We start from the raw sequence: 23,625 nt of genomic DNA, 5'->3' as shown, positions 1-23,625 counted from the left end.
TATTTGGTATACAAACAATTTACAAACATATGATTCAAACATATATGACATGTGGTGTGGACCAATCAATAAATAGATAGAAAGAAGAAAAATAAAAAATAACTTGATTTGATTGGTTTAAGATTTGTTTGTACACTTTTGTTTGTGAATTGTTTGCCAACCTAGCATTCTCATTGTAAGATGGTATTAAATGCTACATTTATTTCGTAATGAAAAATAATATTCCTCACATTAAAATAAGTTTTTTTCAAAGTACAATACGATTATCGGATTATTACTTAATAGCGAAAGATACCCTATACAACCGCAAATAACGGATAGTGCCGGATGACCCAACTAGTCAAGCACCCGGAAAGCCCTACTGCGATAGAATCCGTCTTTGATCGAATTTGAACTTGAGATATATGGTTTCAAATCCATCTTTTCATACTTATAACCACTTGACCTAAAATTCATTGGTTTTCCAACTTTATTTCTAATAAGATATAAAATTATCTATTTTTTCTATCATTTAATCTCATACAAAAGGAAAGGTTTTTGACGACTATAGCATATTAGCATTACGGTTATGTAATTTCATTACAATGTACAATAATAATAATATTTATTGGTAGAAAGTTTAAATTACGAAATGACAAAAGAAGTTAGGTTGAGGGATAAAAAGTATAAAATTAATTAAAATGCATTAATATTTGATAGTCAAAAGGTTTTCAGACATAAATATTTTATTATTTTGAGTTGAGAAATTAAAGGCCCACAAAATCATCCTTGAGTTTCCTGCTGTTACGTGCTTTCTTTCTTTCTTGTGCATTAACAATAACATCAACACTAACAACAATGGTGATCTCTCTCTTTCTTTACACACAAAGTTTTTTGATATTAACGACAAGTTAGTAATTAGTAGTTAGTTTTTTTTCGAGTTTGGAATTAAACATCAATATCCAGATTTAAACCCGGGACCTTTAGGCAAAGCCTCCCACCTCCCCTTGACCACTAGGAGAGTTCATTGCTCACAAATAATAACCATCAATTGTTACATTGTCATTATCGTGTTTTGTAGACGAGATTTTATTTGTATGATTTGTTTGTGGATTTTTCTTTTGATATTTTTGTTTTACCATCTGTTATTTTCTTTGTTTTTGGGCTATAGTTTTCTCTTTTGTAAGTCATAGACTATAGAAATTAATTTGTTTACATTTTTTAAAAGAATTTTTTTCGCAAATTTATATGTTACACATATCCGAATACAATATCAATTGCTTTGTTTTTATTCATGGGTGAACTATTAATCGGATATAATTACCAGGAACGAATAAGACAATAAATAGTTTATTCTCAAGTTATGCTAAAAATATGATACAAATAGTCAATTAATTGTACTTGTGTTTTGTTGGTCTATGTCTCTATGACAAAGGCTATAGTATGTTGAAATTTTCCTACTTTTTAATGTGATGGCTTCTTTTTTCTCTTGTAATAGACAACATCAAAGAGACTTGCAGAAAAGAAAGTAGCAAAGTTTGAGAAAAACATAACAAAGAGAGGGTTGGGCTCGATGTCTTCCAAGAAGATAACAATGGAGCTATATGTGCTTGCTATCTTCATAGTCGTTGTTGTTGGATCTTGTAAGTCCACCGTTGCCTTTTTCCCTGACTATTCATTGTACTTACTACATAACACTAAATTTCGTGATCAAATGCATGCTTTTTGGGTTGTCACACTTTTTTAAGCTTATATGTTTTTGTTTATAGCTATTGAATTTCGAGAGTTTTGAGTAAGACGATTTGGTTTAATTTATTCTGGGGTTCTGTTTTACATTAGCTTAATCAAATGTGAATTTGAAACATACTCTTATAACTACACAAAATTCATTGGCAGTGATCATGCATCTTGGATGTAACATTTATCGAATGTACATGTCCATAAAATGTGGTTACCATGTTAGCATAATTTCTGTGTTGATGTTTCCATTTTATTTTGATCTTAAATAGTTATTAATGAGGAAATAAAAAGAGGGTATTAATTTGCTTAAGATAAGAATACATGAGAGTTCATTTTATCCGTATGAAAAGGTCGAGCGTAATTGACAACTGAAAGGCCATGGGGTCTTGGTCCAGTGGTCGGGGTGTTTGTAATGCTATACCCATTCAAGACATGGGAGAGCAAACCTTTTAGGGCATTAACATGATTTGAACTCGGGGTGGGCACACCAATTTCAGGCTGCTTTTCAAAAAAAAAAAAAAAAAATTTTTTTGACAATTGAAAGTCTGAAACAAAAGAATTGTTTGAGTTCTTTTTTTTTTTTTTTCTAGATATGGCTATTATATATTTATATATGTTTTGTAGAACACTTGATCATTAGTAACAGAACAATTTATTCATATCCGAAAAGAACATTTGGAATTCCAAAAGTTTTCTTGTTAATTTTTGTGTTTTCTTGCAGTTCTGTTTCAGATTATTAGGCTGGCATTGATGGGATGAAGACGCTCCATTGTGATCTTAAGTCAAATGCTATCTAAACTCACAATTTAGACATCAATAATTTCATTTATAGTCACCCTTTCCATACAATTACCTTTCAACTATCGTGAATTGCGTTTTTCCATATTGTGCCTGGCTTATAAAAAGTTATGAGGTTGTGTTAACATTAAGATCTTAAAAAGGATTTTATATGCATTTGAAGATGCATGTGTACAAGTGGTGTTGTACGAGCTTGACCCAGCCATTGGGAGTCGCACCATTAAAGCTTCTAAGGTTTCTAACTAGTAAACTGATCCTTTCATAGGTTAGTTGCGGCTGTACAATGTGGTGTTGTACGAGCTTGACCCAGCCAGACCTGATACACGCTAGTCAACAGTCAAAATGGGTAAACTGAATCTGAGATTCTTACAGGTGCCCATAAGTAGCCGTGGAGAAATTAGCCGGTTATAATTAAAGACAACTCTAAGTTGTAGGTAAGGGTGGGTTGCCTATGGCTTGTTATTAATATTTTGGCCCGAATCAAAATCCTGTTTTCATGCCTCTACTTTTTTACTAAGAAGTTCCAAAAAACATTTATCTGGAAAATCAGTAGATTACAAGCAATTCCAATCCAACAAATAGGAATTACTAAGAAACAGATAGTATAGGGCATTGCACTACAAAACAAAATATTGGCATACGTAATATCTCCAAAAACAACATTTTAGTTACGCCTATGCTTATTATATGTGAATTTGTTATTCTCTTCTGTTTTTTAAGCTGCTCAACCCAAACTTCTCCCAGAATCAGCAGAGTTTACATATTTTGGTTTCTCGTGTTCTGCCATGAAAACCAATTAACCAAGTGGTTAATACACCCGGGTTCGATCGTTACTCCTTCCAAGTCGGAGGTCTTTTTCTACTTTAGGTGGAACCACGAAGTAGGCTCTATACCTTAGGTAGGGTAAGAATGTCCATATCTCAACCTCCCTCATACACTGTTAGAGACGGTATTGAGACCCGTAACCCGTGGAAGACGGTATCCGGAGGTTACTAACTTTCTAGTGTTGTATACATACATACATACATACATGCATACATACATATATACATATATACATACATACATACATACATACATCAGATTACCTTTATAAGCTACCAAATTTGTATATAAGCTACAAAACATTAAGTTAAACATGACTAGATCAGAGTGTAATATAAAATATTTAACTAAAAAGGCTGTAAATCACATGTCATTTTAATTAGTGTGTATTATCCAAACCCAATGACTTAAAGAATAAAGGAAGAAAATGACATCTACAATACCGGCCAAAGAATCATTTTGGGAATATAAGACAAGAACCTGAAGACAACAACAATGATTTTGTTTGCATATGATTGAGCCATATTGGATATTCTCCAACAAATTAACTTTGGGTATGCTTGGCTACCACAAGTTATCTGTACGGATCCAGAGCTACATAGGGCTGGTGTAAGTTAAATAGTTAATTCACATTGTTTGAGCTGCGATTTAGGCAGAATCTATCAAACAAACATATATGTTAGTTCAGGTTGTTTTGACCCTAACTTGTTTTGACGTGTTACCCATGGAATCGCATGATTACAGATACGAAGTGACAGATAGACAACGACTATGTAAATATTGGATCAATAATATTTAGAACTTTATGTGAAATATTTATCCTAGAATACAATATATGCCTTGTGCATATCAGAATGTAAAAGATTTAATACAGTAGTTGGTTTCAAGAAAAGAAGATGTGTACTTTTGAACAGAATGAATGCCAAAAGCAAAACAAAAACGGATGTGAACGAATTCTCTATGATGATATAGGGAAGTGTAGAGTAGGTACTAGTCGTAGACTACAAGTCTTGTAGCATGTCATTCCAAATGTCTCGTCCATGTCTAAATCTTGTGGTTTCTCCCCATCAGCTAGTTTCCAGTCGAAATGGTAAAGCAAAGAAGCAAGAGATAGTTCGGTATTTGCTATTCCCAATGAAATTCCAGGACAAATTCTACGACCGCCACCAAAAGGAATGTACTCAAAGTCATTACCTCTGTAGTTTTTGGTTTCATCCTGAAACCTATCAGGATTGAACACATCGGGATCCTTCCAGCTGGAAGGATCCCGGGTAATGGCCCAGTAGTTAATAAAAACTCGGCTCTTTGAAGGTATGTCATAACCATTGATCACACATCTTTCCATGGATTCTCGTGGGAGCAAGAGAGGAACCGGCGGGTGAAACCTTAGAGTCTCCTTGACTACCATATTCATGTAAGTCATTTTAGAAAGGTCAGTCTCTTCAACAGTTGGGTTGACCTTTTCGCCAATGACCTTCCTCACTTCTGTTTGTGCTTTTTCCATTATACTCGGGTTTCTTAACATCTCTGTAATAGCCCACTCCACTATATTCGATGCGTTTTCAGTTGCTCCGGTGAACACATCCTATATATATATATTAAGATGATGGTTAAAGCCAGAGAAATTTAATACAACAAGAATATGTTAATTAAGGAAAACGTACAAATGCTTACCAAGAGGACTGATTTTATATTATCAGTCGTGAGTGGCTCGTCGAGGCCTCCATTGTCCTTATACCGGAGAAGAACGTCTACAAGACACTCACGTTGTGGCTTCTCAAGTTTACGTCTTTCAATATGCTGTTGTATATTCTTGTCCATGATGCTACTTAGCTCCAAATGACACTCTTCCATCCTTTTATTCATTCCAGTGATTTTCGCAATGAAACCAAGCGACGGATAGAAATCCCCAATCTGAAATCCTGCAGCCAGAGCCGTCCCTTCCCTAATCGCTAATTTAAACCTCAGTTCATCCTCAAACTTATCACCAAAAGTAATCCTAGTGATAATGTTATGATTCAAAGCAAATAGCTTCTCAGCCAAGACTATTGGTTCTGAACTCTTACTAATTGACAGAGCAAGCGACTTTACCTCTTCTTCACGTATAAATTGCGTTGATTCCATACTTTTTGTCGTCGAGAGTTCAAGAATACATATTTTCTTAAGTTGTCTCCAGTAAGTCCCATATGGAGCAAACACAATGTCAGTATAGTTATAACCCAAGATTTTGGGGGCCACGAGTTTAGGCCGGTTAGAAAAGATAGTGTCATGAGTCTTCATGATCTCTCTAGCTGTATCAGCTGAGGACACAACGATAGTGGATATGAACCCGAGTTTGAGGTGCATGATCGGACCGTATTTCATGGCCAGGCCATGTAAGGCCCGGTGTGGTGTCGTAGTTAGAAGGTGGTTCATGTTACCGATAAACGGAAGCTTTGGAGGTCCAGGAGGGAGGTTTAGTCTTTTTTGATAGCATGTTTTGATGAAGAAAATAAGTAATAGGGAAAAGGGAATGAGCAGAGAAAGCTGAAACATGTTTTGGGCTGAATGTAGCACTTTTGCTAATTTGACTCGACTGATATATATAGTCACTATATATATAAACCAATTCTTTAGACCATATGTGCTTGGGGTTTTATGATATGTTGACAGCTAAAAGTTAGACTGTACCATGGCAAATTACGCCTAAATGATAATTGGGGGTTTATAAATAATAGAATAAATAAAAATTAAGTTAAACAGATAAAGCTTTTAAAAAAGAAAAACAACCTACCTAAACTTGAGTTAATATACCCAACATGAGCTTCTTCACATAAAATAATATATCCTTTGAAAATACAATTGATTCAACGTAGTGACAAATATACTATATATAAAGAAAAAATTATCTTATCTTTTGAGATTTTTTTTTTTTTTTTGAACATTATCTTTTGAGAATTAACAAGGCACTATGATACCTAACCATTATTATTATGATTTCCAAATATGGATGTGATACGTATCTTTTAATTATTTGTCCAACTTTTGTCCAAACGTATCTTTTAATTGAATATACAATAAAAATACTCTTACGAAAAACGTGATGGTGATATACGTATATAACTAATACTAGTCTTAATATCCGTACAATGTACGGTAACTATATAGATTGTATCATAAAGAAATTCGAATATGTCTCATACATGATTCGTGAGTATAAAATAACTTGTGGTTAAAGTAAATCGATGATCGAAGATATATTATAATGAACAGTTTTGATAAATATAATATATGTTTAGTTAGAATTTTAGATTTACCTTAAATTTTTAGAACCACATCAAAATCGGAACTTGTAAGCATAATTGATGATGACAAAGAGCCTTGTGATTTCGGATCGTAAACTCAAGTTTTTGATGTCTTCATGTTAATAACTTATTATAATTAATATAAATAATAGTATTTGAAGAATTGAGAAAGGAAAATAAACAATCTATTAATGAGAAAACGATCAATCAAATAATGTTATAATATCTTTTGTATTAATAAGCCAAGAGTTGAAGTTTAAGTCTAAGTCTAATAAGGAAATTGAATTTTTATACAACTTAAAAAGCTAATTTAACAAAATAATTAATTAAAAAGACATATGTCAATCAAGTATTACGCCACGTGTCGTTTCAAGAATATGTCAATCCTGTTTTAGTTTATTGATAGATATGCCTTTTACAATATATATAAAAACGGCCTGTAGATTCCTTCGGTCGGTTAACTATTTAGATCTTGTTTCATCGATGATTTTGATGTTTTCGTCGCATCTAATTATAAACGGCATTCCAAATGGATTTTTGGTGTCGAACTCAGCAAAGGGAAAATGGTATCTTTTTGGGTTCCTTTGCCTTTCTCAAACATCGGCCATCTATCAGGAAAATAGTATATTTATTTAAGTAGTTTCACATTTGTTTTTTAATGCCTGTTTACGATTGTACTTCTATTCGCCATATAAATGGTAAGCGTTACTCAAGGACTATGTTAGTTTGCACCAGTGGCATCTCCAAGAAAAACTTCACAAGTATGCTTACTTTAAAGATCGAATTCATCATTCATGAACTCTGGTTGTGGCCCGTGGTAAAAACCCCAAATGCATCCGTTAGTCATGCTGACTTTATTGACACATAATAAAGGTAATTTTGAAGGAATCCTCACTTGATGGTTTAACACACTAGTTTAAATACAACAAGTCAAGCATGTACTAGAAAATTAAAGGACTAGTATTACTTAAATATAAATGCAAGATATAAATAAAGCAATACAAGACTTAAAGCATAAATAATTAAAGAGGTAGAACACAATGTAATTTTCAATTGTACTTTATTTATAGATGTTAAATAATACTAACTCCGTCTCATATTAAATGTCTAATTTTGACTTGACAAGTCTTTTGCTTTAAACTTTGACCGTAAAAATATTTGTCTATATTATATAAAACTTCATATAATTTATATGGACAGATTGGGTTTTCAATGTACTTTTCATTGATATAAATTTCATCAACTATTATATAACACAAAAAAAGATTTTTTTTAGAACAGCAGACAAACAAAGATATTATTGGTCAAAGTTACAAGCAGAAGACTTGACAAGTCAAAATTGAACATTTAATATGGGACGGAGGGAGTACAATATAGTTGCGGAACCAAGATATTACGCAAGTGTAAGTATCCTAACAATCTATGAATTATAAATGATCTATACTTGGTAAATATTCTCCTTGGATCGAAATACTTAAAGTTGTGAAGTATTCTTTTTTACGATCGAGAGTATTTAGCCAATCTCACCAAATTGCAAAAAGTAAGTTGTACAAGGAAATGACTTGGTATTTATAGGCAAATAAATTCAACTATGAATTTATTATGCCGTACAAATGTGGTTGCATGCATTTAAGAAAACAACTTTAATTCCTTAAATGCATTGGTTAAAATACAAGGATAAAGTCATGTTGTTGTGACTTGTCATTCTTTAACCAACCACCTTTATACGCTTGTACGTTGTACTATTATCAATAGTCAAATGGATTGTCCGGATAATAGCATGTAAAGGCAAAAGTCAATTCCCCGTAATTAGTTTTCAGACTTGTAAGATCTAGAACACTGACAAAACTCCAGTCTTCAATCAGATAAGACTTCCAGTGGGCCCCACTATTTGTCAGTCTTCTTTCTTCAGACTTCAGTGAGAATGTCTTCAGTGGAATTGATCTGGAATGGAGTGAAGTCCAGCGAGTTGAAATCTGGTGCGTTCCAGATTTCCTGTACAAGGAAGGCGCTCACTAATCTTTTTCTATTTTTGGACAAATTTCAGTGAAGCTCCAGTCTTCAAATCTGGAGTCCGTCCAGTAAAACTGGACTTAACAGAACCTCTTAGTACATAGTTTTAATTTATTATTTAAAACAAAAGATATATAAAAGACATAATCTATAAGACAAAAAAATAAGAAAAAACTTAAAGAAAAATTATTTATAACATTAAAAAATCACATACGAATTTAATATGTGGGTATATATATATATATATATATATAGGGGGAAGTGAGTATGAAGTTGTCCCCCATCTAAGCTTAGATGGGGAACACCTCACAATTTATTTTTTTAATCCATGAATATCATGAGGGCCCCATCATTTGTTTAAAATATAAATATTATTAAAATATTTGTGTGTGAGGGGTTCCCCATCTAAGCTTAGATGGGGAACAACCCCATATTCACTTTTCCCATATATATATATAGGAGGGGTTATTTGAGAACTCCTAAAAAAAAACGAACCCAAAAACTCCTCTATACCAATGGATTAAAGAAAATGGATGGACAAGATTAAAAATAAAAAACCCCACTCAACACTAGAGGGGTATTTTCGTCAGCTCTTTTTTTCCTCTCTTTTACTTTAATAGAATTTCATCTAATTCACTAAAAAACTTTTATCTCACAAACCCTTTCATTAGATATGCGATTCGATATACTTTTGTTGACTTTTTAAATTTCGTTTTTTTCTCATCACGTTCATCTTACACATGTGTAAGTTGTACTTACCCCTAATACATCCCGCTCTTGGGTTTAGGGTTTGAAGGTCGAGGGTTAGCCTCGGTTATCCTCGACCTTCAAACCCTAAACCCTAGAGTGGGAACCCTCATCCTTTTTAGGTTTTTATGGTTTAGCATTTAGGGTTTAGATTTTTCAGGGTTTTTAGAATGTAGCTTCCCCCTCGGATTAGCAATTAAGCTTTAGGGTTTAGGGTTTGAAGTTGTAGGGTTAGCCTAAGGCTAACCCTACAACTTCAAACCCTAAACCCTAAAGCGTACCGTGTACCCGCTCTAGGGTTTAGGGTTTGAAGCCCAAAGGTTAGCCGCGGGCTTCAAACCCTAAACCCTAGAGTGGGAACCCTCATCCGTTTTAGATTTATAGGGTTTAGATTTTCCTGGATTTTTAGAAAGTAGTTTCCCCCTCGGATTAGATTAAGCTTTTGGGTTTAGTATTTAGGGTTTTACAATGTGTCCTCATCATTTTTGAACTTTATAAGTAACTTACCCATGTGTAGGTTGTACTTACTCATGGGTAGGTTGTACTTACCCATAGGCAGGTTATACAACTCACTAGTTCCAAGTCTTTCCTACACATGTGTAGGTCATACTTACATATGTGTAGGATGAACGTGATGAAAAAAAAAACGAAATTTAAAAAGTCGTCAAAAGTATATCGAATCGCATCTCTTATGAAAGAGGACGAAATTTCAAGACTACCCATGCTTTTTTTTTTTCCGTCTAACGATGTACGGTTTCTGAGATAAAAGTGTTTTAATTATTTAGATATTTTTTGATTTAATAAGAAGAGAGAGAAAGAGAGTGCTGGACAACTTTTTTAATAATGACAAACATGCCCTTCCTGATCTTGATGAATGGAGGGCTGAGATTGGTTCTCGCGTTCTTTTTTTTAGTGGTTCTCAAAATAACTCACGGTTATTTTTAATACAAGGGTTTGAAAAAGTACAGAAGTACAAGGTATTTCCTCTTTTTCTCTTCCTTCTTCCTTCCATCTTCGACCACCACCACCACCACCATGATCATCTCCGACCACCACCATGATCCTCCGGCGACGGCGGCCATCTGCGGCGAAACTTACACATGTGTAAGTACAATTTTTTTAGGTAGATCACCCATCACTGGTCACCCCCTATGACCTATCACCCTCTATGACCTATCACACTATGACCTATCACCCTCAATGACCTATCACCCCCACCAGCTTTGGTTTATGAGTATCCTTAAGGGCGAAACCCGCTCCGAATCATAAATTTTATTCAACCTACACATGTGTAAGTCTCGCCGGAGATGGTCGCCACCGCCGAAGGATCATGGTGGTGGTCGGATATAATGGCGGCGGTGGTGGTGGTCGGAGATAGAAGGAAGAAGGAAGAAGAAGAAGAAAATACCTTGTACTTTTGTACTTTTTCAAACCCTTGTACTACAAATAACCCACCCATATATATGTGTATGTATATATATATATGTATGGAAAAAGGAATATAAGGTTGTCCGACACCTAAGCTTAGGTGTGGAACATCTCACATCTTAATATTTTATTATTTATTGTTTAATGAATAAATGTCTGGGCCCCCATGATTTTTATGGTTTAAAAAATTAATATGTGAGTGTCGGACATCTAAGCTTAGGTACCTAAGAGCCTTATATTCCCACCCCCCATATATATATATATATGGGGGATGGGAATATAAGGCTGTCGGGTATCTAAGTTTAGGTGCCGGACAACCTTATATATATATATATGGAAAGTGAATATAAGGTTGTCTCATACTTAAGATTGGGTGTGGAACTCCTCACATACTAATATTTTAATATTTTTTGTATAATGAATAAATCACATTACCCCCATGAATGTTATGGTTTAAAAAAAATCATATGTGAAGGGTTTCATACTAAGCTTGGGTATGAAACAACCTTATATTTACTTCCTTCATGCTATATATATATATATATATATACGTTGACGTCGAGTGGTGTATGTTGAAATATTTTATAGAGTAAATTACACTTTTCGTCCCTAAGTTGGCATGTTTTTCACTTTTGATCCCTAAACTTTAAAAATTACAATTTTGACCCTAAAGTTGGCCAATTTTTTCAATAATCGTTCTTTGGCCTTACTACTTGAAGGACGAAAAGTGAAAAAATAGCTACTTGAAGAACGAAAAGTGTAATTTACTCTATTTTATAAGTGAAAAACCCCCATGAATGTTATGGTTTAAAAAAAATCATATGTGAAGGATTTCATACTAAGCTTGGGTATGAGACAACCTTATATTTACTTCCTTCATGCTATATATATATATGTTGACGTCGAGTGGTGTATGTTGAAATATTTTATAAGATGGGGTTTTTGAGTGTAAATTAGTAAGATAATGATTTAAGATATAAATTAGTTTATTAAAGGTAAATTAGGTATAATCTAATAACTTTTTCCATTAAGGACAATTGAGTCATTTCAAACGTAACTTTTTTATAACTATTTCTAAATTAGAGGGGCTTAAAATTTTTATAAAGAATTAGAGATATTTACTACTACATAAAACAAACCTCTTCTTTCTTTTTCAACTATCTATTTTAAAATATCCAAAATACCCCCCTTTTTTAGAACCTTTTCTTTTAAAATAAACTCATATACCTAAAATATCTTTAAATTAAATAATTTACAATATTTATCTCTCAATTCTTAAAATAGACAAACTATCCATTTTACAACAATCACCTTTACAACAATATTTATCTCTCAAACACCGCCATCGCCGCCATCACGTGTCACCGTCGCCATTACCATTATCGCCGTCGTATCGTGTGGACATCCGTCTAGTATATAATATATGATGGTTTGTCCAAAATGACATGTTTCATAGCTGTGAATTTTATTACACGAGACATACCCAAAATTAATTTTCAAATATGCACTCGAACTATACCTGAAGCTCATAAATAGTTTGAAGTGTCTAAATTGTCGCCCAACATTATTAAGAAATTTAAACAATTTCATGTATCTATAATATCCCTATTGTGCTATAAAATGCCATAAGCATCAAGGCATATTTGTGCCTCTAAAACGTTCGGCATCCTTCACCCCATTCTAGTGTGAATAAAACTAGCAATAATCCCCTCGATCTTCACTTTTAGTTGCACCGCTTGATTCATAAGCATAAGCCCCTCGTTCTCTCTTCTCAAGAGTAAATAAATTCTGTGAAAATATAATTTTTTAAATCTACTATTACCCGGATGAAAAGGAAACGCATCTGGAGAAAACCAACCAAATTTCTACATGACTCCAAGGAAAAGATGAGAAAAGCAATTATAGTGGAGTGGTGGGTTAATATATATATATAGTCTCGAAGAAAAACTTTATATATTTAAGGAAATAGTGATTGGTTAACCACTTTTTTTTAACCGAGGGAGATCATTCGGGTTTTTCTGTTTGACCAATCAGTTTTATAATCAGGCTTATACCATGACACTCACGAGCGGAATCTTATTCAACTCTTATTTGCATTCTTCCATAAAGAAAGTCTAAGGTAGTTGCTCGTCCATTTTTCATTTTTTATAATGTGCAATTGTGCAGGATACAAACTCAAATAGACTTATTCGTGCGTGTCTAACACCAATGATGTAAATATTTATGAGTTTGAATTGAGTAAGTTGAATATTCTTTCGGTACAAACTATCAAATTACAAAGATACTCTATATATACGAAGGATGGGTTTAGACAGCGGACTGTGCGCGACCGACAGTCTGATTTTTTAAGGTGTCCAATTTTTATATTTTCTTTAATATGTATATACAAAAAGGGGGATGACAATATAAGTATGTTAATTAGGTACTTAATCTTAGGCGTAAAAAACTCACATATTAGTTTTTTAATCCATAAAATTCATAGGGCCTCAAACATTTATTCATTAAACAAAAAATTTTAAAAAATTAATATGTGAGAGATTTCACACCTAAACTTAGATGTCTGACAGCTTTATATTCACTTTTCCCATACAATTATTTATGCAATCCATTAAGCCCATTACAAAATATAACAATTATTCAAAAATCATATCATATAATTTAGACAATATTAAAAGCCCATTTATACAAATTTTTATGAAGAAATTATAAATAAGTAATAGAGTAACTTTTACTCTATTCTTTCTTTTCATTTGTCAATGCTGTAATCTTTCTGACCATTTATGCTACTTTAATGACTTCCTATTTATATCATTGGTTAAGGTGAGTTATTATAAATAAAATAAGGATGAAACAGGTATAATAAGTGTAAAACCTAGATAAAAAATGAAAGGTGAATGAGATAACTTAAGGTGAAGAGTTAGATATGAGACCTTTGTGTTTTGTTTTCTTTCTTCAATTTTTTTTTTATCGGTTGCTAATTTTAAAAGTAAATAGTTACGGATAAATGTAAATAGTTAGTTAAAAAAGAAAAGGTGATGGTGGACTGGTGCTTAGTAAGAGATGGTAACATGACATAAATAAATGTAAGTTTAAGAAGTAAATGGTTAGGAATGGTCTTATGGAAGGTAAACTATTATTATTATTATTATTATTATTATTATTATTATTATTATTATTATTACTACTTTTGCATCATATCATCATATAATAAATTAAGTTAATTAATATAATATTATTAGTTTAGTTATTGGTATATTTTTTTGGAACGACTTTTTAGTTTTTTTTTTATATATTTTTGGTTTTGCATTTTATTTGTTTAGTTTTATATATCTATAATTTTATTATTATTTATTTTATTGTATGATTTTATATTTTTTATACTTCTTTTTCAAGTTGGGTTTTTCATTTGTTTAGTTTTATACATATCTTTAAATTTTTGATGTTACTACGGATATTGCTTATGTTAATCGACTCAACTTAGAAATATAATTCTTTGTGTCTAGCATATAAGTTTTTCTGTGACTCGTTTTAGGTCTATAAATTCTAGACGACCCTACCTATATATTTTAAACGGAAAAACGATCTCAAGGGTTGTTGGTGGGGTTATATATAAAAACTATATATATATATATATATATATATATATATATATATATATATATATATAGGAGGACAATCAAATAAGAACAGTTTTAAAATAAGAACGGTGAGAACACTTAAAAAACATCATTTTGATGCATTAAAAGTCCATAAAACTAACATAGTGCTTAACTAATCATCATTATTTAACTGTTTAACAACACATTGATCCGTCAAAATCGAAAAAATCACGTTTTTTGGTGGATGCATTATTTTGAAGAATATGCATCCAAGATGGATGCACAAAATAAAAAACATGATTTTCTTGATTTTGACAGGCCAATGTGTTGTTATACACTTAAATAATGATAATTAGTTAAGCACTATGTTAGTTTTATGAACTTTTAATGCATCAAAATGATGTTTTTTAAGTGTTCTCACCGTTCTTATTTTAAGATTGTTCTCACTGGAGTGTTACCCTATATATATATAAGAAACTGCTCAGTGCCGCCTTCCGCGAGTTTTGTGCCCTAATACCTCGACGGTGTGTGGGGAGGTTATGAGGTAGACAGACCTTAACTCTACCTAAGTAGAGAGACTGTTTTTAGTTTCTACCTAAATGGTAGAAGATGCTATGGTGTTTACCACTGATTTCAGACCCTCCAACCTTTGCATGAAATGATGATCGAACCCATGACCTCTGATTTCAGAGGCTATGGTGTTTACCACTCATCCAAACCATGTTATATCTACTACTCTTTTATAATGATTATTCACCTCCTATTTTAGGAAAGGGTTAGAAAATAGTTAGATGAAAAATTACTAGATTGCCCTTAATAAACAACCCTTAAGGAAAGGGTTATTAGATATTACCAAAATTACCCTTAATAAATTAATTTACACTTTAAACCATTATCTTCTAATATATCACTATCACCATTTTATCAACTTACACGGTTAGACCACTCGACACCAATTGTCGATGTTATCGATCACCACCCGTCACCGACACCACTAAACCACCATCGCTGTCATCGCCGCCGCATTGCGCGGGTACAATGCTAGTATATATATATATATATACTAGGTTTTTGACTCGTGCGAGCACGAGTTGTTTAAAACACCACACAATAACGAATCATTGGTAAAAAAGAAGATATTTTTATAGATAATTGAATTATAATGTAAACTCCATAAATAGGTTTGTAAAAAACAAAAGAGTTTACAAATTAAAAGGTGATGATTTATCGAATCACAAATGAGGCAACCCCAATATTCAGATTCGTGAAAACTATGATACATTAACATTGTAATCAAATGCATATACCAAAACACATGTCAAAACTGCACTTTGTATGCAAGGGTTTCCTAAAACGCAAATGAATCACAAAACCATCTTTAGTAGCTTCCTATTCATATGCAACAAACTATACAGAGTTTATGATACTTGTGATAGGAATAAGTCGCACACATTTTACTGTCCAAAAGATTAAATATAAAATAAAATGTATATTCTAATTTCCATCTCTAATTTTCAATAACGTGTTAGGAATTTGGTGTAATTGTACCATCCACAACATGTACCCCTTAAACATCAGGACCAAGAATTTTCCAGTCAAATCCAGAATCTTCCAATTTGATTCTACCATTTAGGTCATCCGCTAACTTGTCCACTACTCTCCATGGAGCAACTGAAACATTTGTTCCATAACAATACATACCTATAAAATTGCTATATCTTATGAGTGAAATGATAAAAGAGTTAATAAATGTGTAGAAAGAGTCCTACGTGCTAAAGAAGAACGAAAAAAACCTTAAAAAAACTTAACCTCTGTAACTATAAACATAAGAAACCCATATCAAAGTCCTAATTATACGACTTTAGTATGATATATTAGAGGCTTAAAGTTCACCTTTCTATCAATCACGAGGTTGGCCGGATAGACTTGTTCCCCATATAAAGTGCTCCAGTCAACTGGAGTGAAGGAATCTCGAGGAAAATAAATAGGTATAATCACGGTCGCCTAAAAATTGGAAGATGTGATCTATTTTCTCTGGACTACAGAAAGATGACAAATCATGTAATCCTTTATTTAACTCAATGTTGGTATATTAACACACATGTCCTATTTAATCAATCAAAATGAGACCAATTTCCTAAAATGCATCTGCTTTTCGAGTTTGATGTAGCCGGTGACAATGATTTATTAGAATTTGATTATTTAGTGAGTTACTTATATGAAGTGTATGAAAAGTTATATGTATAACTCAAGTTACACAGTTTCCGATAAAAAAAACAATAATTCAGTCAAGAAATAGATAACTTGATTTACAACATCATGTCAACCATGGATGTCGCCAATTACCAAAGAAACGAAAAAATGTAGTGGTTACCCACATTGTGTATTTTAGAAGACCCAAAAATCTCTTCAGATTTCACTTTTGCAAATCCAAGTGAAGGCATAAGTCTCCATAGGAGTAACTACTCATAAACATTCTTAACACAAAATGGGAAAACTAATCAACTATGCAGAAGCAGATTAACATAATTTACATTATTTTTTGAGCTATACCATACATTGTTGCAAATAGAATGAAAGCAATTACACCACTATGGTTGAATAATTGAATGTTATTCCACATATATCTAACAAATGCGAGCAATCGTATACATAATCTCCTGGCAGAGTAATTAAGGTTATGAATTGCATAACAAAAGGCTGGTGAAAGGGTTATTTAAACATGTAACTGAATCGGATGTAAATAGAAGTTTGAAGAGGTTTATAAGAGGTTTGGAATTGGGAAGCAAGTAATAAATCTGATAATGAATTAAACACATAACCACATACTAATAAAGTTAAACAAAAAGGAACCTGGAACCTTCATACCTTAGAAGAAACAACATATTCTAGTAACTTCAGAGAAGGGTTTGTTTTCTTACAATTCTACAGGATCTAGTAATCAAATAAGAGGGGGTTTAGGGTTAAAAAGCTTGCGGGTCGTTAGAGATAAGCGAGTGGGCTTTAAGGTCCGTGCGTAAAGTTAAAATAAATATTGTAGAAAAATTTTGAAGACACCACATTGGATTTAATCTTAAGTGGCCTAGTTTTAATACACCCTTAAGTTAAAGAGGGCTTTATAATGTTTGTTCAACTACTGTTTTGATAATTATATAGATATATAAAGGAATAAGTGTGCTATCACATATGTAAGTTTGGTGAAATACCCCTCACATCCTAATTTTTTAATAATTAATAAATAATTGGCCCCCATGTATTTTTATAAATAAAAAAATTAGTGTGTGAAAAAGATTTTACCCAACTTGAGTGTGTAAGAGCACGACCTTTACTTCCCCGTATATAAACTATTACGGGTGAACTTTATGAACATTTTTATATGAGGATTATATAACTTTTTTTGTTTTGATTTTTAACTTACTATTTAATTATGTAAATTTTGAATTTTATATATATATATATATATATGGGAAAGATAATTTGAGACCAACTAAAAAAAGTCAAATAAAGGACCATTGATTTTCGTAAGTTACACACCACCATCATGATCTACTATGATATACAAGACTTTTTTGTAAAAACACTAAGACTTTCAAGCGACGGGCCCACAGAAAAATCATGTGTAAGCTAACTTACACACTTACACATGATTTTTCTATGGATCCATCGCCGAAAAGTCTTAATGTTTTTACAAAAAAGTCTTGTATATCGTAGTAGATCATGATGGTGTACAAAAATCAATGGTCCTAATTGGTCCTAAAATAAGAAGTGGTCTCAAATTATCTCACCCATATATATATATATATATATATATATATATATAAGAGAGGTTATGCTGGAAAGCCTCGTAAAGTAAGACGGGTGTGAAGTGGTTCATTTTATGTATCTATTAAGTTATTTTATCACTTAATAGCTAAAAAACAAACATGTATTTAGTTATTGATCTTTAATATGCATCTTATTCACTAAAATCATATCGGTAGTAACTTGTGTAAATATTCTATAACGGTGTATCAAACTAGCAATTATTACTAGTCTATACTTTCTAATCTTTTTAACCAAGTATATTGACCGGCTATCTTTCTTTTATAAGTTGTTACATTTAAAGGTCTATTTGTTTCAATTGTTTAGATGTTCATTTTTTTTTTTCAAATTATATGTAAATTCAAACCCCACGAATATGAAAATCACTTAATCAAAACTAAAAACAAAGTCATTTCAAGCTAAATCAAATACAACTCATTACAAGTAAACTTAATTTCAAACAAAAACAAAAAAGAATTAACAAAATTAAACCCACTAATTGATACAGAGTATTATTATTATGTTTTTTTCTATTGAAAGTAAAACCGTCATCACTAATCCCGCCTCCAAAAGAACAACTTACTATCTGAGCTTCGCTCTCTCCTCATCCGAGACTCTTGGGTTTCAAGGTAAGGGATTTGAGAGATTATGGAGTAGTATTTTCCTTTTCTTCTTCTAGCGTTACTACACTTTTTTCTCAGTTCATGGGAAGGAAATAACACTTGCAAACTTGAAAGTGAAGGGAGTAATGTCTCTGGTAAATCTCTTAGCCTCCGACATTTCCAAATAGATAGTATTTCAAGGGAGGTGAGGTGTTGCATTCCACTTGAAATTGTTTCCAATTCCTTAAAATCTCCCATGAATAGATAAGTTAGAGATGATGGTAGTAGAAACATTGATGATGATGATGAAGTATTTGCAAATGAAACCACTCCTGAATTTTCACCATGTAACGACAAACTAACAAGAGAGTTCGGGAAATTCTGCACCCCCCACTCTGACATCGGCTTCTTTAATCCTCCTATTACCAGCTTATGTAAATTAGGCGGCCATAAACCACAAGGAAAGGAGTTGTCCATGCTTGGACAATTCTCTATATACATCTCTTCCAAAGATACGAGACGTGGCAATTGCTCATGTGGAAATGACTTTATATTCTCACAGTTATGGATCAAAAGATATCTTAAACAAAGATGGGGAAGAAAACCATAACCTCTCTCTGGAATGGATTCAATGTTTTCACATTTACTAATACTCAGCTTTGTGAGATGAAGTAAGCATCCTTCTGGTAAGAACCTCAAATTTGGAAGTGTAGTTAAGCGAAGAGATGTAAGTGATGACAAGAAGTGGCTAAGGAACCAATTCACATCCCCATTCTTCCATACACAAATTCCAAGACTCTTCAAAGTGGGTGGCAAGTCTTGATCATCCCTTGCTGGGAAGGTCAATGATTTCATTGAACCGCAACCAGATATCCACAGCCTCTCAATACTATCAGAACCACAATGGTAATTCTCCAATCTCTCACAACCATGAAGACTTACATTTCTAAGAGATTCCATGCGTATCATCAAATCTACTTTTTTCTCTTCCAATCTTACCAAGTTCTTACACTTCTCTACTTCCAATTCCTGCAAATTTCGAAGAATCTTGCATGCTTCATCTTCTGATTCCCATAAGTATGTGAGTTCATCGCACCTTGAAATGCTTAGATATTCTACTGCCCTAAGATTCTTTAGTACATCTCCATCTAGTTGAGTAGTAAGCCCATTAACTTCCCTCACTGTCAATCTAGTAAGTCTTGAAGACACACCTATCATGCTTCTTAACACACTTGCTGAACATATTTCTACATGTAGATCCTGAAGTGAATGTATTGGCTCGATTGTTAATACATCTAATTTCGGACAATTTATAATAGAAATCCGACTAAGACAAGGAAATGATGTAGCAATTCCATCTTTGCCATCACCATCTACAGTTAACCACTCTTCCCAACCATCCATATTCTTGAACTCCAAAACTTTAAGTGACGGAAATACATCACCAGATGCAGTACCAAGTAACTCTGAACCCACCCTCTTCAACCCATTCATGCTTTCAACGAATAGTTTTTGAAGTGACGGTAGATGTCCAAGTGTTGGTAAGCATGTACAACTTCTACAGCCAGATAACATAATTTGGGTTAAGCAATCATATGTGGGATCCCCAAGCCAATTAGGAAACTTTGTTCCTGTGTAGTTCGATATCTTGATGTTGCTTAGCTTCTCAAAAGGCCTTAGTTCTTCAAGCACTTCAAATGCATTCCGAGAAACATCAGAGACATTACCCCAGTCCATCTCCAAATCATGAAGACCCTTTTTTTGATGTAAGCTGGCTTCCTTGGCGTCGGTTAAATCTGTCACTTTATGCAGTCCTTCAATGGTAAGACGACCTTGAAGATGTGGTAGGTCCTTAAGATGGGATATTTTGAACCCATTAGCATCCCCAATAATAACTTTGGATAGAGTTTGTAGACCAGTCAATTCACCAATCCCAAAAGGCAGCTCCTTCAACTCCGGCGTATAATTAATATCAAGATGTCGCAAGTTTATCAGCTTTATGAGACTGTGTGGCAAGCTAGATAACCGATGACAACCAAAAAGCAACAAGCTCTGTAGATTGCACAAGTTTCCGACTTGTTCCGGTAAACATGTGATATCAGTCTTAGAAAGGTTGAGGTACCGCAAATGTTTGAGACTGCCAATGGACTCTGGTACTACTTTGATTCCATAATTAGCTAGGCTTAGCACCCTTAAAATCTGTAGTTGGGGAAGTAGTTCTGAAAGGACCTTGCTTGATAAATAGAAACTTTGCCATCTATCTATCCTTACCGACATTGGTAAGAATGTTCTCAAGCCTCGAGCCCTCTGTAATGCCTTGAACGTTTTATATACTCCATATTGTTGACGAACAAAAGAAAAGTGGTGGATCTTCTCCAAAACTTCCTTTCCATCGTCATCCCCCATCTTATCACCTAATGCATAAAAAAAATCTCCAGCAACATTCATTGCCAAATCGCTAATCAAGTCATGCATTGTGTATCGTGATTTATCACTTGAGCAATGCTGGAAAAACGATCTTGATTCTAGCTCTCTAAAACATTGATGGCCAAACTTCTCCATTGAGATATTGCAATTTGACCCGTGCAAGAACCCTTCTGCCATCCAAAGTAGGACAAGTTCATCTATGTCAAATACGTAATCTTTGGGGAATAAGCAGCAATAAGCAAACATTTGCTTCAAATGCGGAGGAAGATCATAGTAGCTTAGCCTTAGGGCCGGAAGAATATTACCTTCATTGAGTAAATTCCAAATTTCACTATTCAACAATTCTTCCCATTCTTCATAATTTGTTTTTGATCTCAACACCCTTCCAATTGTTATTAACGCCAAAGGAAGTCTTCCACATTTATTCACAATACCTTCACCATGCAATTTAAATGTTGGATGTGAATCAAAGTTCTCTTTACCCAAGGCATTTTGAGCAAGCAAACATAAAGCTTCCTCATTTGACAAAATCTCTAAAGGATAAGCCTGAGTGGAGTCTACAACTGTTGCAACCTTCTTCTTTCTTGTTGTGACAATAATCTTACTTCCAGGTGCCGCTACAGAAAAAGGGCGTTGGAGGAGTTCCCACTGGTTGCTGTCTTCATTCCAGACATCGTCTAGAACAAGTAGGAACCTTTTCTTGGAGAGTTTTTCTGAAAGCGCTACTTGAAGCTGATTAAGAGTTTTAAAATTTGTGTCTACCCCACCCACATCTATAAAAATAGCCATGCTAATGCTAAACACATCGAGCTCATCAGAAACACAAACCCATGACTTGAGTTCGAAGTGATCCTTCACTTCCTTATCATTGTACAAAACTTGAGTTAGAGTGGTTTTACCGATGCCACCGAGACCAACAATGGAAACGACACTGAAGTTTCGACTACATGATTCATTTCCCAACAACTTCCCCAGCAATAGCTCTTTATCCCCTTCCCGACCCACAATGCTAGGTACATCAACTAGTGAAGTTTCTTCCAACCTTTTGACTGTTGAACTTGACCTTCCAACATTATCAGTCAAACCCAAAAGGTTTTTCTCCTCGACAAGATCATGCAATTTGGTTGTAATCTTGTAGAGCTTAGAGCCCATCTTACGACCATATTTATAAGCATGAAATTTGGTTGGAATAATCTTCAATACCTTACTAGTGCTGGTACTGGCATATGATTCTTCATTCATGTGCCGCCGTGCAGCTTCGGTGGTCAAGTCATCGAGTACATCATCTATGTCATAAGCCAAATGCTGGAGTTTGTTAAGCCACAACTGAACAGATGCCTGTCTTAAGTGCTTGTGACTCGCATCAACAAGGACAGCTTGGATCTGCAACAATTTGTCGTTCCATTTGTTGAGTTCAGAATAGATACCTGCTGATCGAGCAAGCATGATCAAGTCATCAGATGCAAGCTTTTCAAATAACACAGTAACAAATGCCCCAACAATTACTTCAGCAATTGCCATTGAAAAGCTTGTTTTGTTGTGGGTTTTGATTTGAGTGAATATTATGGAACTTTAATTTGCAGATCAAGAACCAAAAGAGGGTTAAAAACCACTTGGTTACATTTGGGTGGATGGATGGTACAAGGAGTTCACTTTTGATAATAACGGTCGGACACAATGCTTCATGTCCATATATGACAAGGAGTTCACTTTTGGGTGGATGAAACTATGAAAGTGCAGACTTCCTGGCAGATAGTTGTAAGCAGTGTACACGTTAAATAGAAAGTACAAATCATTTCACATACAGAACGTGTAAAGCAGTGTACATGTTATTATGATTACAAAATATTTACCTTTTTATTACCGAATTATATATCATATCATATTATATTATATTATATTTAACACATTTGCGACATCTTCATAAACAGTGTGATATTTCATCCCTCCTAATTCTATGACAAACACATCGGAATAAGAGAAACCGACTCAATTCAATCCTTAATAGCATCTGTTATGTGTGGGACTACCTAAAAAGATTCTTAAAGATAGAGTAAGTATTAAACTCTCTCACTATGAAAAAAAAAAAATAGAAATAATGCAATTTATGCACATATACTTGCCTGCTTGAACCATCTTTCCAAGATAATATCTTTTTTGTTCCTTCTAAAGAACATACTGACAATACAACAACAAAATACAGGATCAGTACATTCACTAGATACACAAAACTATACCTATCATGAAACATTAATTCTGGCACATGATAGATCTTTCTAGCCGTAAGGATAAAGAATGGGTCTAAATGTCTAATGTGATGAGCAGATCGCGACATGATGTTATAATTAACTGCTAACAACATCTTATCTCTATCTATTTCAA

At 33.5% G+C, this 23,625-nt stretch overlaps 2 protein-coding genes and 1 long non-coding RNA gene across 3 annotated transcripts; 1 reads left to right on the top strand and 2 right to left on the bottom strand.

The window, feature by feature from the left end:
- Positions 1 to 794: 794 nt before the first annotated feature.
- Positions 795 to 2,548, top strand: LOC122581048. Its single transcript, XR_006320962.1, has 3 exons — positions 795 to 840; positions 1,478 to 1,622; positions 2,441 to 2,548. It is a non-coding gene; the product is annotated as an uncharacterized LOC122581048 (long non-coding RNA).
- Positions 2,549 to 4,112: 1,564 nt separating this feature from the next.
- LOC122583195 (desmethyl-deoxy-podophyllotoxin synthase-like) lies at positions 4,113 to 5,877 on the bottom strand. The gene is made up of 2 exons (XM_043755619.1): positions 5,017 to 5,877; positions 4,113 to 4,927 (listed from the first exon to the last, which is right to left on the bottom strand). The coding sequence occupies exons 1-2, from the start codon at positions 5,875 to 5,877 to the stop codon at positions 4,301 to 4,303; spliced, it is 1,488 nt and encodes a 495-aa protein (XP_043611554.1). The 3' UTR covers positions 4,113 to 4,300.
- Positions 5,878 to 18,608: 12,731 nt separating this feature from the next.
- On the bottom strand, positions 18,609 to 22,764 carry LOC122583194 (putative disease resistance RPP13-like protein 1). The gene has a single exon (XM_043755618.1). It carries the CDS (start codon positions 22,762 to 22,764, stop codon positions 18,769 to 18,771), a length of 3,996 nt encoding a protein of 1,331 aa, XP_043611553.1. The 3' UTR covers positions 18,609 to 18,768.
- Between the last annotated feature and the right edge of the window lie 861 nt (positions 22,765 to 23,625).

The sequence above is a fragment of the Erigeron canadensis genome, chromosome 9 (assembly GCF_010389155.1).
Source record: "Erigeron canadensis isolate Cc75 chromosome 9, C_canadensis_v1, whole genome shotgun sequence".
Taxonomy (NCBI): Eukaryota; Viridiplantae; Streptophyta; class Magnoliopsida; order Asterales; family Asteraceae; genus Erigeron; species Erigeron canadensis.
Note: the sequence above shows the minus strand (reverse complement) of the source record. Positions and strands in the feature narration are given on the sequence as shown.